The following is a 17,769-nucleotide window of genomic DNA, read 5'->3' on the forward strand; positions in this document are numbered from 1 at the left end:
AGCCGTGTCCTCCCGAAGACGTGCGGCTCCATACTGCACACACGTGAGCGTGCAAGAGAGCGTGCTTGCGCAGGCGCAGTACAGGGCCACCCTTCTTCAGGAGCACTCGGGCTCCCTGAAGACTTCTGAAGCCTCCTACGGCCGGGTAAAGCAGAATTTGACTAATTTAGTCAAATACTGCTACCGGGCGAGCCAGCACTGGAACGAGGGGACCAGGAGAGGAGCTGGAAGGCTCTATAGGACCCAGAGCCTTCCCTCTCCTTGGGTATCTGTATCATTTTTTTAAATGCGGTTCCCATTCACTTTAAGGAAAAGGCACGCGAGTTCTGTCATGTGTGAAGGGTTCTGTATTCTTGTGACCGGAGGTAATGCTACATTTCCCCAGGTGGCGCTGAGCACATGAGATGACTGCAGGTGACTCTGGAAGATGATGTAATGTGATAATCACTGAGTAGTGTGGTAGTGTACGGAGTCCCGGCCCTCTCCAGGGATTACCCAAACCTCCAGGGGGCGCACTTGTTTACAATCCTGCTCTACAGAAGCCGTGATTGGTTTCCTGGCTGGGGACTCCAGGCAGGGGAAGCAGATAATGAGGGCCTATATTGGAGCCTCTTGTTACAGGGCACTCAGGGCATCACGGCATTAAACCGCCAACCATCCCACCACCCCAGAGACGTGACACGGATGTCAGATGGGCTATCAGCAGGTTACACATCGCATCACCAGGAGCCATTTCTAGGGCTGATTGTCCCAGAGGTGCTGCCTAGGAAACCAATAATGTCATCACGTCACAGAACAACTCCATTCACAGATCGAAAGAGACCGTCTGATTGTTTAGTAAGCAAAACACCCAATTGCAGATGTCCACCCCTAGCATCACTTGCTCACTCGCGAGGTTCCAAGACTTCTCTATTGCAGCCCCTACTGTATGGAATGCCCTCCCCCCAATCAGGCTTGTCTCCACCATCAAGACACAGAAGCTCTGTTGTCAGCGTGACAGCAGAGCAAGCGGTCACAGCGACGCGAACAGGGTGTGGATTTCAACCATCTAGGTCCGAAAGACGTTAAAGATCTATTTGTTCACCTTTGCTTACCTGCCATCATCATAACTCCATGCCCCTTCCTTCTTCTTAACCACCCCCCCACCCCACCACCACCTTCCTTATATGTCCTCCCGCAACCCCTTCAAATGTACCGTAAGTACTGACATCTTATGCAGCACATCCTACCATAGTCATGGTCTAATGTCCTACCATATTATTATTATTATTTACATAGCTCCCAACTGTCCCTCTGTTGGAGGGACAGTCCCTCTTTGGAAGCCCTGTCCCTCTTTCCTCTTCATTTGTCCCTCTTTCAGGACTTTGTCCCTCTTTCTATGTAAATATATATATTTATCTACTAAAAATGCGTTTGATTGATTCTAAACTTTATTCCCATCCTTTAAATTGATATATTACTAATTTTAAAATGTTAATATGAAGGAAAATGAACCAGGATAGAAAGGACCAGCGTGGTTTGGATTATAAATCAACATATTCTTCTTTATGAAATCATTATGGTATGCGTGACTAGGGGTGTGGTGGGGGTATGGCAGGGGCGTGGCTTAAGTGTCCCTCTTTCTCATCTCAAAAAGTTGGGAGGTATGGTATTTATATAGCACTGACATCTTCTGCAGCACTTTACAGAGTACATAGTCATATCACTGACAGTCCTCAGAGGAGCTCACAATCTAATCCTTCTATAGTCATAGTCTAATGTTTTTACACCTACGGTAAATTATTTAAAATAATGTTCTCTTAAACGAGAACTGATGTGAGAGGTATAGGGAGGCTGCCATATTTATTTCCTTTTAAGCAATACCAGTTGCCTGGCTGACCTGCTAATCCTCTGCCTCTAACCCTTTTAGCCATAGACCCTGAACAAGCATATGCAGCAGATCAGATGTTTCTGACATTATTGTCAGGTCTTACAAGATTAGCTGTATGTTTGTTTCTGGTGTTATTCAGACACTACTGCAGCCAAATAGATCAGCAGGGCTGCCAGGCAACTGGTATTGTTTAACCTCCTTAGCGGTATGCCGACACTGTGTCGGGCATACCGCTCTGTGGCCCCAGGAGTCCCCCATAGTAAAATTTTTGTCCCAAATGACTGTAAATCATTTAGCTAGCACTAGGCTAGCTAGTACAAAAGTCGGGCGCCTGCCGCTCCTCTGCGATCCCCCCCGTTTATACATTATCCCCCCTGGATCCAGCGATCGCGCAGCCTCTCTGCACAGCTCTGGTCTCTCAATGGGGAGGATCGGGTTTGCGCATGATGTTGGCAACGTCATGACGTCATGTGCGATCCTCCCCATAGTGAACACCGGACCTGTCCGGGGAGGTTGCGCCAATCGCTGGATCCAGGCTGGGAAATGTATAAACGGGGGAGCGGCGGGGCTCATCGGGGTGTGCTGGGCATTTATACTAGTTAGCCTAGTGCTAAGTAACTGGGGCAGGGGGGGGGGGGGGTGATTGGCGGGCAAAAAATGGCAAAACCTCCTGAGCGGCGTAACGCTCTGGAGGTTAAGAGAAAAAAAAATATGGCAGCCTCCATATACCTCTCACTTCAGTTGTCCTTTAAAAAATGTATGGGGAAAAGAGCGATGGCTGAATTGGTACTTTAAGAAGCAGAGAAAGAGAAGGAGCCAGCTGAGTATAATCTGTGGCATGCGCCCAAACTTATCAGACATGCTTAAATAAATGTCTTCATTTCTGCTTCATACGCTGGATGACCCCACATACTGCGAGCCAAAATTCCTGAGGGTGCACTTATCAGAGGGGCGAGTGTGCCAAACACGCCTCACCTTCACCGAGTGTGTGTGCGCAAACCACCACCCTGCCTATTGCACAAACTCATCCACACACACAATAGGCTATTGTGAGGCCACAATACAAAGATAGTAAAGTCCCCCTTCCCCTCACCCCCTCCTCGTTACACAACTTGGCTGGCAGAGATGTTCTGCTCCTTGTAGAACTGTAGAAAACATGTTTATCGAGGCTGTGTGAGGACGCCGTACAATGGCTAGAAAGGCCCAGTGTCGTGCGGACGGCTCTCAATGTATGTCTGGTTTACATTCCGGGGACTTACACATAATTCACAGATTGCATAACTTCAACTATTTTCCATGGAAAACAAATGACAGCGGCTATAGCTGCATTCCGACGCACATAACTCTGACCCTGCTTGCACCCTATTGGAGGAAACGGTGGGACACTTTCACACTGGTGGCTAACCATGTGTCTGATGGCACAAGTCTAACTGCAGCTCAGCTTGGTAGGTAACGGGATCCTGGCAGGGGTAAACTGCAGGTCACATATCACTGAGTCTTTGTCAAGCAACAAGTCTCAGTGAATCTCTGTAGAGCAACAAGTCTCAGTGAATCTCTGTAGAGCAACAAGTCTCAGTGAATCTCTGTAGAGCAACAAGTCTCAGTGAATCTCTGTAGAGCAACAAGTCTCAGTGAATCTCTGTAGAGCAACAAGTCTCAGTGAATCTCTGTAGAGCAACAAGTCTCAGTGAATCTCTGTAGAGCAACAAGTCTCAGTGAATCTCTGTAGAGCAACAAGTCTCAGTGAATCTCTGTAGAGCAACAAGTCTCAGTGAATCTCTGTAGAGCAACAAGTCTCAGTGAATCTCTGTAGAGCAACAAGTCTCAGTGAATCTCTGTAGAGCAACAAGTCTCAGTGAATCTCTGTAGAGCAACAAGTCTCAGTGAATCTCTGTAGAGCAACAAGTCTCAGTGAATCTCTGTAGAGCAACAAGTCTCAGTGAATCTCTGTAGAGCAACAAGTCTCAGTGAATCTCTGTAGAGCAACAAGTCTCAGTGAATCTCTGTAGAGCAACAAGTCTCAGTGAATCTCTGTAGAGCAACAAGTCTCAGTGAATCTCTGTAGAGCAACAAGTCTCAGTTAATCTCTGTAGAGCAACAAGTCTCAGTTAATTTCTGTAGAGCACCAACTCTCAGTGAATCTCTATAGAGTAACACATCTCAGTGAATCTCTGTACAGCACCAAATCTGAGTGAATATGTGTAGAGCACCGAATCTCAGTGATTCTCTGTAGACTTGTCGAGCATCAATGTTCGGGGAATTTCAAGAGAGCAACAAATCTGAGTGAAGCTATGCACTGCACTACACCTCAGTGAATCTCTGTACAGCAATACATGTTTGTGATATATGTAAAGCAACACATCTCATTGAATCTTTGCATAGCAATACATCTCAGTGAAACTCTGTAGAGCAACAGATCTCAGTGAATCTGTAAAGCACCAAATCTTAATGAATCTCTGTAAAGCACAAAATCTTAGTGAATCTATGTAGAGAACTAAGTCACAGCCGATCTATGTAGACTAACAAATCTTAGTGATCTCTGTAAGGCAATGCATCTCAGTGAATCTCTGTAGAGCGACAAATCTCAGGGAACACCTGTAGGGTACCAACTCTCAATCAATCTCTGTAGAGCAACAAATCTCACTGACTCTCTGTAGAGCATCAATTCTCAAGGAATCTTTGTAGAGCATCAATTATCAAGGAATCTCTGTAGAGCAACAAATCTCAGTGAATCTTTGTAGAGTAACAAATCTTAATGAATCTGTAGAGCACCAATTCTCTTGAAATCTGTGTAGAGCAACAAATTTCAGGGAAACTCTGTAGCGTACCAACTCCCAATAAATCTCTGTAGAGCAACACATCTCATTGACTCTCTGTAGAGCACCAATTCTCACAGAATCTCTGTATAGCAACAAAGCTCAGTGAATCTCTATAGATCAAAATAAATCTCAGGGAACTTCTGTACAGCACCAACTCCCAATCTCTGTAGAGCAAATAATCTTAGTGATTCTTCAAAGAGCAACAAGTGTCAGTGATGGCTCAGAAACTCTATAAGCGCTTTTCTGAGCGTTTTCGGGTCTGCAGCACTTTCTGAGCTCTTGAAAAAACCCACTCCCATTCACTTGCATTAAAATCGTGGTAAAATCAAGTAAAAATCGCAGCAGCCGCATACATTTTTGACGATCGCACTGATTTTTACGCAATTTTACTGCAAGTGAATGGGAGCGATTTTTTTAAAAGCACTCAGAAAGGGCTGCAGACCCAAAAACGCGCTTATAGTGTGTCTGAGCCCTTAATATTTACAAAGCAACAAGACTCAGTGATCTCAGTGGAGCAACATATCCCAGTGATTTTCTACAGGGCTGGGCCGAGGCAGAGGTAAGAGAGGCACTAGGTTGCCGCAAGGAGGAGGAGAGGTAAAGAGGGGTGCATTTGAATGAGCGCCACCACAGACTTCTACTCCTTGTCTTGTTGTTCTTTAACTGAAGTCTGCCTATACAACCGTGTCTAAGTACACCTGTGTTCATTATTCAGAGTCCTGACTACAATACACAAAATATGAGACGAGGCAGCAGGATGGACAGGATAGGACTGTTTTATCGGTTTACATTCAGCTGGAGGATTAAACTAGCAGGAAAACTCTTTACAATACAGATGGAAAATAACCCAAAACATACTGCGAAAACAACCTAACCACAAGAAGGCAAGAAAGTAGAAAAACTTTTCAGTGGCCAACTCAAGTCACCTGACCTAAATCCATCTCTATTGTCAGTGATACCAAAATGCTGCCAAAAACGCTGAAGTGGGTTCCAGCCCTCATGACTGCTTTCTGCTGCCTGGTAACTGCTCACTGCTGCTTGGTAACTGGTCACTGAGCTTATGCGGCATGGAGGCAGGCAAGGCTGGATTTCTACTTTTTCCACCCCAGGCCAACTTTCTTCTACAGCACCTGGGTAACCCCCTCTTCCATGTCTCCATCAATCCCCTTCAGTTATATACAGATCACTTGTGCAGCAGCTCCCCTCTTCTATGTGTTGGTCCCATTGCAGCCTCTTCTTCCTTATGCAGCAATCCCTCTTATATGCCCAGCCGCCGCCCCTCAGCCAGCTGCCGCTCAAGGCCGGGGCCTTGGTGGCCTTCCCAGAATTCCGGCCCTGGAGGCAGACGAATCAAAAGCAGCTGCTGCACTTGACTGGTCCCTTTCCAAGTGGCCTATGTTTGCATACAATTAGCATAACATCAGCACCAACTACAGAGCGATTAGCATCTTAATGGCCATTCCAAGCCCGCCTTCGCCCCGCTGGCTCGTTCTATGCTTTGGCAGTCAATTGGGCTTTAAAAATAGAATTTTTGGCTGGATTTAAATACATCAACCCCCCTCCGTCGTTCCCAGTAAACCAAACCTCATTAAAATGAAGTGTGACATGCCGCAGCTATTAAAACAAGAATGCAATATGTGTAAAACTTGTATTCATGTGGGGGGCGGAGCTTGCTATTCCCAGTGGGGTGTGGGGAGATCTGAATGCTCCTCCCCCATGCAGAAGAGCTGTGTAGGAATACTGTGGCTCCTGTTATTATACAGCAGTTCTACAGCCACCCCCACCCCCTCCTTGCACCAGTCCCGCAATCTCTATTGTCACCTTATAAAAATAGCAAAGGAAAACAAGACTGGAAAAATGTATCACAACCAAAACACTGGCACTAAGAATGTAAATAAAACTGTGGGAGACATTCCGGGAGCGCCACGACTGTCGCTGCAGGAGGGGAGGAGCCCAAAGTCTGAATACAGAATGTAGAAGGGGACCTGTCATAGCGAAACCTGCAAGTCTGTTTGACTGGGCGGCATCAAGTGAATAGCTTTAAAAGCAACTGGTCTTCTCATCCCGAGGTCAATTCCAGCACAGCCCCGCCCTCTAGCACAAGAGGTCATCTCTATTGCTCTTCTCTATTAAGAGATTGAAAAGCGTGTATGACTTCTTGTGCTAGGGGGTGGGGCTACACAGAAACTGGCCTCGGGAGAACCGGGAAGTAGTTTAAACTTTATTAACACAGAATACAAACAAACCCAAATCACTGTACAGCCATTGTACAAATCTGACCTGAAATCGTTGCAGCAAATTTTAGCTAGAGTGTGTGCTACAGTGATTTAGTTATGTGAATGCGGCTGCCTTGCCGCATTGCATCACTTCCGTTGGCGTTCGCGTAACTTCCGCATCTCCCGATATATGAAGCTATGTAGCCGCATTGCACCTCATGTAATGGAAACGGGCTCTGAGCCAAGCATCACCCACACTCAGCAGCCAGCTTCAGGTCACATGACTGGAGGTTTAGAACAGGATTCTCACAGATATTGGCCAGACACTGGCCAATCACAAATGGATGTGTGTGCCAGACTGTAGACGTGTTGCAGCTAATTCTGAATATGCATGTCCCTATTTGCCAGGTTTTCAAAGAATTCTTCTGCAGGCCCCGGACAAGGTTTGTGTCATGATTCCATGGTGGTTTTCAATCTAATTGACGTGTGTGTGGGACTCGGAAGGTACAAGGGTTTGGAGCTGTTCTGGATGCCTCCAGTTGTGAACAATAGGTCCATTATCCAGGCCCAGGCTTGTGTTATGGCAGGATGGGTGACAGCAAAGTATGGCGACATAATCCCCCCCAAACCATCAGGGGCCCCCCGAGTGAATGATGTGCATGTCACAGGCGAGCGTGAGTGGCGGGACGGCGCAATGGAAAAACTCTGCTTTTACAATATACAGATGTTCGCTTTATTACACATGTTTGTGTTACCATTAATTTATAGGCGGGAGCTGATGGTAGGAGCGCAGGTCGCCCAGACGTCACCCTGCATCCACCCCAGCTCTCTGCTCAGTCATAACAAGAAACCAAGGCAGCAGCTCTGTGTACTGAGGAGGGCATAAAGTATTACTCCGACTCTACCAATAATGCAAATTAAGGGCTAGCGCACACCAAAAATGGCTAGCCTAATCACAAACGCTTAGCGTTTTTTTAAAGCAATTTTTTAAGTGATTCCAGACATGTGCCTAGCGAATACTATGCAAGAAAAAAAGTGTCCATCTAGGCAATCATAATCAAACCGCCAAGACCACAATATGAAATCAATCAAGGTTATTAAGGACTTATCCCTCAAAGAAGTTAAAAACAATTAAAACAATGCTGCCCTCCCGGCTGACCATTGTTGACCATAAAATATCATGCTAGAGCAGGTCACACTAAGTGTGGGTATAATACAAGTACCGCTATAATGCGGTAGTCAGTTGACGAATGGGGAAGCCTGAGGGAGGTCAGGTGATGGGAGAAGGAAGTTAGTTTGGAGATTTAAGCGAGGACGGAATCCTCAGTATCTACCTTCTGGAGAACTTCTTTGAGGGATAAATCCAACTTGATTTATTTCATATTGTGGTCTTGGCGGTTTGATTAAGGTTGCCTAGATGGACACTTTTTCTTGCATAGTAGTGACTAAGGGCCCATTTCCACTATCGCGAATTCGCATGCGGTTTTCGCAAGCGAATTCGCATAGCAATACAAGTGAATGGGACTGTTTCCACTTCTCAGGATTCCTTTACGTTTTTCTGTGCAGAAAAAATTTGCATGGCAGAGCCATCAGAATTCGCATACTGCTATGCGAATCGTATACAATGCATTTAATAGGAAATTCGCATGCGGTTTGTGTATGCAAATTTCCATGTGAATTCGCATAGAAACAATGGAAAATCACACCAGCACTGCCATGGTTAAATTCGCATACATCGGCATCCATGCAAATTCGCATAGACCCGCATGCGAAATTCGCATCCGCATGCTAATTTTTCCCGCGACGATTCCCACCGCACAAGTGGAAATGCAGCCTTACAGGTCCATGGCATTTGCCCTAACTATATTGGGCAGTGTATTCTCTTTTTGTTGTGTTATGTGCCTGGCGAATGTCTATTTATGCCTAGCAATTTTTGGAGCTTTATTGTGTAGCAATTTTATACTTTTACTTTCACCTGAAAGTGATCTGCTTTAAAAAAAAAAAAAAAAAAAAAAAAAAAAGCGTTCTCTGTTACAGCGTTTTTTATAGAGATTCTCCAATTTTCCTATACTTTACATTGAGGCATAAATCACCTCCAAAATGCTGCAGGACCCACGTTTGGGTAAAAAGAAAATCACATTGCTCTGGTGCTTTTCGAAGCACTAGCGTTTTTAAAAGCGTTCAGAAGCGCTTTTGGTGTGCACCAGCCCTTAGGGATTGTTCACACCTAGGGCGTTTTTTCGAGCGCCGTTTTTTTAAAAACGCCCTGAAATCGCTTGTGCAATGATTCCTTATGGGATAGTTCATATCAGGGCATTGCGTCCGCTATCCGTTCAGCAAAGCGCTGCATGTTCCATTTTTGGGATGATTTTGCTACAATGAAAGGTATGGAAAAAACACAAAATGCTCACAAATCGTTTTTTTTTCTTTATCCGGCTAATTGTGTTTGTGTTTTTAAAAATAAATACAATGGGCCTGATTCACAAAGCGGTGCTAACAGTAAGCACGCTGGTGAAAAGCCCTTTATCATGCCTAAACTCAGTTTAGGCATGATAAGTTTAGGTGTGATAAGTTTAGGCATGTTAAGTTTAGGTGTGATAAGTTTAGGCATGATAAGTTTAAGCACCAACTGGGTTAGCACCGCAGTGCACAGCTGATCAAAAGTTTTGCGGTAGCAAAGTCTGGTGCACTTCGCATAGAGTTTAATGGCGCTGCTTTGCGTGCGGGACTTTGCGTGCGATCTAAACTTATCTAAACTTAGCATGCCTAAACTTATCACGCCTAAACTTGCTTTTGACCAGCGTGGTGCAATGGTTATCATGCCTAAAGTCTCTAACTGGGTTAGCACCGCTTTGTGAATCGAGCCTTAGGCGTGATAACCATTTTATCATGCTCAGTTTAGACATGATAAGTTTAGGCATGATAAGTTTAGGCATGATAAGTTTAGGCATGATAAGTTTAGATCGCGGGCAAAGTCCCGCACGCAAAGCAGCGCCATTAAACTCTATGCAAAGTGCACCAGACTTTGCTAGCGCAAAACTTTTGATCAGCTGTGCACTGCAGTGCTAGCGCAGTTGGTGCTTAAAGAGTAACTGTCAGGCTGCAGAAGCTAATTTAAACCTCTATTCTCCTGTGTTAAACAGTTTAGAAGGAAGCTCAAAAGCCATTAGTGAAGATAAACATCTCAGTTACCTTTGATGTGTGCTTATCTTAAAGGCTGTTATAGACCCATAAAGACGCAAGCCGCAGCTAAACTGCAAAGCATTCTGGGGCCCTCCCCTCGGCTGCTAATGAGACGTTACAGAAGCTTGTAATCAGTCTAGCTGTGTAGCACTGATAAATCTCGGGGCAGAGTACTCTGCAGGAGTCAGCTATTGTTCCTAGCCACATGGCTCATTAACCTGCCTGGCGTTCTATTAAGATCGCCAGGCAGGCTGCGGGAGGGTTTTTTTTTAATAAAAAAAAAAACTATTTCATGCAGCCAACTGAAAGTTGGCTGCATGAAAGCCCACTAGAGGGCGCTCCGGAGGCGATCTTCCGATCGCCTCCGGCGCCCAGAATAAACAAGGAAGGCCGCAATGAGCGGCCTTCCTTGTTTTGCTTACATCGTCGCCATAGCGACGAGCGGAGTGACGTCATCGACGTCAGCCGACGTCCTGACGTCAGCCGCCTCCGATCCAGCCCTTAGCGCTGGCCGGAACTTTTTGTTCCGGCTACGCTGGGCTCAGGCGGCTAGGGGGGCCCTCTTTCGCCGCTGCTCGCGGCGGATCGCCGCAGAGCGGCGGCGATCAGGCAGCACACGCGGCTGGCAAAGTGCCGGCTGCGTGTGCTGCTTTTTATTTGAGCCAAATCGGCCCAGCAGGGCCTGAGCGGCAGGCTCCGGCGGTACTGGACGAGCTGAGCTCGTCCAGACCGCCCAGCAGGTTAATATTCACTGCACACTGTGTTGTTCAAGAACGAGCTTATCTGTGATCAGGAATCAGGCAGGACATGACGACACATTTGACAGAAAAACATGGAGCCTGCCATGAGCTGTCAGGAGCATCTATCTCTGCATATACTATATACAAATTCTGTGAAATCCAAACGTGGACAGTGAAATGCATATGTAATGTAAGTACAGCCAATCTTTAGCTACTGATATATGTGTTTATTTTCTCTGAGACCTTATACCTAACAGCTCCTCTTTAAACTTAGCATGCCTAAACTTATCATGCCTAAACTTATCACACCTAAACTTATCATGCCTAAACTGAGTTTAGGCATGATAAAGGGCTTTTCACTAGCCTGCTAACTGTTAGCACCGCTTTGTGAATCAGGCCCATTGTGTTTATTCTCTTCCGGGTGAAAGAGTTCACTTACTGACTGATGTCAGGAAGGGCCCTTTTCCACTACCGCGATTGCGTTTGCTAAAGCGCAAATCACTAGCGATTTTAAAATCGCTAAAGTTTGCTAAATAACATAGGAATCGAGGTAGGTTATTTCCACTACTGCGATTCGATTTTTACACAAACTCGATTGCGCGGCAGATTGATTATTGCCGCGATTTTGCTATGCCCTGCAGTGCACAGCAAAATCTCAAACGCTATCACTGGGAAAAAAAAGGATTTTGCTGAATCGCAATTGCTAGCGTTTAGCGCTAACGCTAGCGATTGCAAGTGGAAAAGGACCAGAAGTGAAAAAACGGAACTGCTCTGCAAAAGCGCTTTGCACAAAATTGTAGCGTGCAGTGGAAGCCGGGGGGGGGGGGGGGATTAAACGCTCCAAAAACTGCTGCTGTCAGCGATTTCGATTTTAGATGTGAGCAAAGCCTTAGTGATATTTTAGGAAGTGTCTCGTATTACATAGGATTGGTAAGATAAATAACAGCACGCCACCAATGTATGGTTAGATAGAAAGAAAGACTACTTACCCGTATCTTAATTACTCTAGTCTTTGATCCGCAGTTCTTCTTAAGTAGCATTTTCTGAAAGAGAGAGAAAAAAATGTATTATGTTGCTAATTCCTGAATCATGTAAAGTGGACCTGAACTCAGAACTTCCTCTCTGCTCTAAAAGATGAGCAACAGCATAATAACCTTTACAGAAAAACATTTCTTTGTTACAGCTGATACAAATCCTGCAATAAATCTGCAGTGTGTCTACTTCCTGCTTTTCTGGAAACAGACATATTGTCAACATACTTTGTTTACCAATTAGCTCTCTGCCGTGGCAGGCAGATGACACATCTAAAGGGATCAAATTATAACTTGTGATTAGTCATAGATGAGGGGGAATGAGGGCTGGTGCACACCAGAGCGGTTCTGAAGCGTTTTTCAAAACGCTTGCAGGGGAAAACCGCTTGGCTAATGAAAGTGAATGGGATGTTGCACACCAGAGAGGTTCGTTTTTTCCACAAGCGCAAACTTCGGGGCTGCAGCATTTTTGAGATTTCTGAGGCGTTTCTGCCTCAATGTTAAAGTTTAGGAAAGTGGAAAACAGCTCTGGAAAACGCCAGATCAGAGCAGTTTTCCAGGCGTTTTTGTTACAGAAGCTGTTCAGTAACGACAAGACAAATAACATTTAGGGCCCGTTCACACTTATAATCGCAAGTTTTGCGGGAGTGATTTTCTCGCGATTAATGCAGAAAAAGCACTGGACACTGCGGCGGTTTTGGAGCGATCGCGATTAGTGTGCTTTGCACGCTAATCACGATCGCTAATCGCGGAATGCTCGTCGCCGGCAAACCGTTGCATGCAGCGCGGTTGCGGTTATCACTAACCGCAACCACGGCAGTGAGAACACTAGAGATGGCTACATTGTGTAGCGGTTTTTGCAAAACCACTAGCGGTTTGCCATGAGCGGGAATCACGCGATTCCCGCTCAGGTGAGAACCGGCCCTTATATTGCGCTTTTCTCCTGGCAGACTCAAAGCATCAGACCTACAGCCACTAGGACGCGCTCTATAGGCAGTAGCAGTGTTAGGGAGACTTGCCTAAGGTCTCTTACTGAATAGGTGCTGGCTTACTGAACAAGCAGAGCCGAGATTCGAACTCTGGTCTCCTGCATCAGAGGCAGAGCCATTCACCATTTCACCACCCAGCCACTATCAGCTGTAACAGCTTAAGGGCCCTTTTCCACTATGAAATGCGATCGCGATTGCGATCGCGATTCCAATCGCGATCGCAATCGCGTTTCAATTTCCACCATGCGATTGCGATTGAGCTACTATACTCATTATAGTCCAGCTCAATCGCATACAAAACGCGGCAGGACGACGATTGCGCTTTGACCAAAATCGCATCGCAATCGGATCGCACTAATGGAAATTGCTGCTGCAGTTTCCATTAGTTTAATGTACCTTGCGATTTGCGATCAGAAGCAAATCGCAAATCGCAGGCTAGTGGAAAAAGGCCCTTACTGTAACAATATTTGTAATCTGCTACACAAAAACGCTCCAAAAAACGCTAGGCATGCTAAGAAAACATGCCTGGAATCTCTCTGAAATCTGCTTCAAAAACCTCTAGCGTTTTGCAGATCTGCTAGCGGTTTTTGGTGTGCACTGGGCCTAAGACAGGCTAAGCTCTCTAAATACATACAGGATGCATTTCTCTCTGTTTTCCTTCTACCATGTGCTAAAAGTTCAGGTCCACTTTAAAGGGAAACTGTAGTGAAAATACCATAATGTATAAAGTGGCTTAGTCAGTGTTACCCATTGTAAAATCCTTCCTCACCCCGATTCACATTCTGAAATTAATCAAGGGTGGCAACATCTTTATTCCTGTCAGGTGATCTCTGCGGAATGTTTGTTTACTGAGAATTTGAAGCCAGTGAAAATAATGCATGGCCTCCCAGAATGATCTGGGAGAAGAATTCTGCATAGCTAAACAGCCTAGGCTAAGCATCACTGGTAGGGTGGGGCTACACACCATATACAGCAATAGATAGATATAGGAAGTGTTGCTGATGCTGAAACCAGGAAAATGACTGTAAAATAATTTACTGCATTCCACTAATGTACATCACTTAGTAATATGTTGCCACACTATAGACAATGAATAGTAATAATGTAATAATAATGCTGATCTGCTCTGAGAGGAATGAACTACATAAAAGTTCAGCGTTGCGTAAAATACACCATTGTCTGGGAACACTGACACATTCTGTGCCACATCCAAAGTACACAACTCCTGTCTCAGTAGCTGGATCCCTGTCTCACATAAAGTGACACGGTCCACCCCAAACAAGTCAAATAGAAGTCTGGATTAATGGCATACTTGTACACAGATGTAAAAGGTCACCTTGGTAATGGGAGAAAAAACAAGGTTTACTTAAAGTGATACTGTAGGGGGGGGGGGGGGGGGGGGGTCGGGGGAAAATGAGCTGAACTTACCCGGGGCTTCTAATGGTCCCCCGCAGACATCCTGTGCCCGCGCAGCCACTCCCCAATGCTCTAGCCCCGCCTTCGGTTCACTTCTGGAATTTCAGACTTTAAAGTCAGAAAACCACTGCGCCTGCGTTGCCGTGTCCTCGATCCCACTTATGTCATCAAGAGCGCACAGCGCAGGCCCAGTATGGTCTGTGTCTACGCAGTACACTCCTGGTGACATCAGCGGGAGCGAGGACACGGCAACGCAGGCGCAGTGGTTTTCTGACTTTAAAGTCAGAAATTCCAGAAGTGAACCGGAGGCGGGACCGGAGCATCGGTGAGTGGCTGCGCCAACACAGGATGTCTGCGGGGGACCATTAGAAGCCCCGGGTAAGTTCAGCTCATTTTCTCCCGACCCCCTAGAGTATCCCTTTAAAGGACAACCAGAAGCGAGAGGGATATGGAGGCTGCCATATTTATTTCCTTCCTGTTAAGCAATACCAGTTGCCTGGCTATCTTGCTGATCCTCTGCCTCTAATACTTTTAACCACAGACCCTGAAACAAGCATACAGCAGATCAGGTGTTTCTGACAATGTCAGAACTGACAAGATTAGCTGCAATGCTTGTTACTGGGGACACTACTGCAGCCAAAAAGATCAGCAGGGTTGCCAGGAAGCTGGTATTGCTTAAAAGGAAATAAATATGGCAGCCTCCATATACCTCTCACTTCAGTTGTTCTCTATGCTCAGTGATTAGTTTGCAAGCAAAAGGTGTGTGAGTTCCCCTCACTATAAATTTCACACAAATTTTGTTTGCACGTTAAAAAATAATTTTGCCAGAGACTAGCCCCTTTAACTACCTTCTCTCTCCACGAGTTTCTCTGATATTGACAGCACCGTCTGAGTCTTTGACCCTGCTGTGCCTCTTTAGTGTAAACAATAATCTGCCAGGGGTGCTGCATAGGCAGATATAACCCCTTAATTACTGGATCAGCTGTTGGCCATCATTCAGGATCATTGGATCTATAGATAAGAAAGGCAAATGTAATCATTGCCGGTTAGGAGATGCTTTCTGCTTGTATCTTTGTTCTGCCCCCTCCTTTTCTGCTGAAGTGTCTATTCTCTGCTAAAAGGAGCAGAGTTAAAACACAGAGAGTGTCTCCTGGCTGGCAATAATTACATTTGCCGATTAGCCAGAGATAAGAAAGCCTGTACTGCTCACTGCAGTGTAAGTAAATGTTTTTACAAACATAAAGTAGCTAAGACGCGGACTGTGTCCTACTTCTACCCCCGATTGCCTCTGTTGAGAAAAGTGTCCGTACCGGGCCCAGATCCTTCCCCTCTCCCCAGGTTGGCATCCTTGACCAGAAACAGTAATGCATATTAGACGCTGCGCCTGCGCACTTAGAAGGCCTCGACCAGTGTGTCCACGCTCTACGACAGTCTACAAAATGCTGTACATACTCACACTGCTTCCAGTGATGTGAGCGCGCAGGGCGCTCTGGAGACTGCCGGGAGTGCAAACGCAGCGGCTGAGGGCTTCTAAGTTTGCATGCGCGCACATAGCCTAGCCTGCCGAACAGCGTGGGCGTGGCGCCTAATGTGGATTACCAACCAGGTGCCAGCCGGGAGGGGGGGATGGTTCGAGGCCCGGTCCAGCCACTTTTCTCAGCAGTTGGACGCAATCAGGGGAAAAAGAGGACGCACCATTCCATTTGCATGCATCCATTGTCTAAAGAGAACCCTCAGGGCCCGTTTCCACTTCTGCGGTGCGAATTAGTAGTGGAAAACGCAAAACAAATTTGCACGTGGATGCAAATTTTACAGCGAAATCGCGGGCGTTTTCGCATATGTTAGGAAGTATGGGAATTTAACCAAGTCAGTGCCTGTGTGCTTTTACATTGATCTTATGCAAAAACACCTGCGAATTTGCAGTAAAATTCATGGTAAAATTTGCATACGAAAACGCATGCGAATTTCCTATTAAATACATTGTATGCGAATTGCACACAGATTTTTCCTGCACACAAAACCGCACAGGATTTCTGACAAGTGGAAACAGGCCCATCCACTTGTATTGGAGAAAACGCATGCAGAAAACGCATGCAGATTTGCACAAGTGGAAAAGGGCCCTCACACTGGAGTCTCGCGCTGTGCAGAGTTCTGGAATGACGATTTGTTGGGACTCGCTGGAGCAGTGTGCTGGGTGTGAGGAAAGATGTGTGGTTTGTTATGCAGAGATCTCTGTGTGCCAGCATGGTATGCGGGTGCCATGTGTACCGCCGCCGTTCCAGCTTCCTTCTTCCCGCAGCATGAGAAATGTCACGTTTCCTCCAGTTTATACAACCACGATCACGTCAGCAGTGTTACAGAGCCACAGCCACATGTACAGCACTTATTTATACAAGCCCCTATCTGCTTTCTGTTAGCTTCACCCTTATCTTATGATAGATGGAATTTTACACTACCTGTTACCCCCTCACAGGCAAAGGAAAAAAAACACACTTAGCAGGTTGTATTCATATTCACTACATATCAAGATTAATTCCACCCCTGGTAATGCTGGATCTAACATCCTGGCATTGGGCATTTTTGATGAACCGCCAACAGTAAACCCCTCCACAAATGCTCACGTTTACAAGTCTGAAGTAGCAACTAAAGCAATGGATGTCGACCATTGAGGATCGGGCCGGGCTGCACAGGTGTCAGTTGTGTAGCTGATGAGCTGTGTTGCTATGCGAGGAGGCGGAGGGATGATGTAGCAACACGTGTATCACATCACGCGGTGGGCAGGCGGGGGGGAGCTTTATGAACAATAGAATCAGCCGTTGCTTGGGGTGAGATGATCCGTCAGGCGAATCACTTGCGGGTTGCATACTTGTGTACACTAGAGTGACCAGACGTCCCGGATTGCCCGGGACACGTCCCGGATTGGGGGTCCGCTGTCCCAGGCTGCATGAGGTCCCGGGAAACGTCCCGCTTTCAGCAGTGGGACGTCCCGGCCTCGGGACTCTGGCCTGGCCACTCTATCCCTCATGAACTGGCAGCGGCATCTATAGACGCCGTGCCAGTTCATTGCCCGCAGCCCCACTCCAGCCTCGTCTCCCGGTGTGTGTCTGTTCCGACAACGGCAGGCGAGCAGGGCTACGGCAAGATGGCTGCCGAAGCCCTGTACTGGAGACTATTTGTGTCTCCAGTACAGGGCTTCGGGCGCCATCTTGCCGCAGCCCTGTCAGCGCGGGAGACGAGCAGGAGGAGGAAGGAGGTCCCGGGAGCAGCGCGCCAGAGGCTGGAAACTTCTGCCAGGTGAGTAAATGCTTTCTTTTTCAGGTGAAAAGTTTGCCCGCATTGTGTTTCTTTTTCAGGTGAAATGTTTGCCCGCATTGCGTTTCTTTTTCAGGTGAAATGTTTGCCCGCATTGCGTTTCTTTTCTGGGGAAATGTTTGCCCGCATTGCGTTTCTTTTCTGGGGAAATGTTTGCCCGCATTGCGTTTCTTTTCTGGGGAAATGTTTGCCC

General features: G+C 46.4%; 1 protein-coding gene across 1 annotated transcript in view; it reads right to left on the reverse strand.

Moving 5' to 3' along the window:
- LOC137504387 (uncharacterized) overlaps positions 1-17,769 on the reverse strand; it is a 127,160-nt gene that overhangs the window by 24,981 nt on the left and 84,410 nt on the right. Inside the window, exon 4 of the mRNA XM_068232749.1 lies at positions 11,818-11,871. Coding sequence (XP_068088850.1) covers positions 11,818-11,871 — 54 coding nt within the window. The remainder of the gene's footprint in view (positions 1-11,817; positions 11,872-17,769) is intronic.

Source organism: Hyperolius riggenbachi, chromosome 4 (assembly GCF_040937935.1).
Source record: "Hyperolius riggenbachi isolate aHypRig1 chromosome 4, aHypRig1.pri, whole genome shotgun sequence".
Taxonomy (NCBI): domain Eukaryota; kingdom Metazoa; phylum Chordata; class Amphibia; order Anura; family Hyperoliidae; genus Hyperolius; species Hyperolius riggenbachi.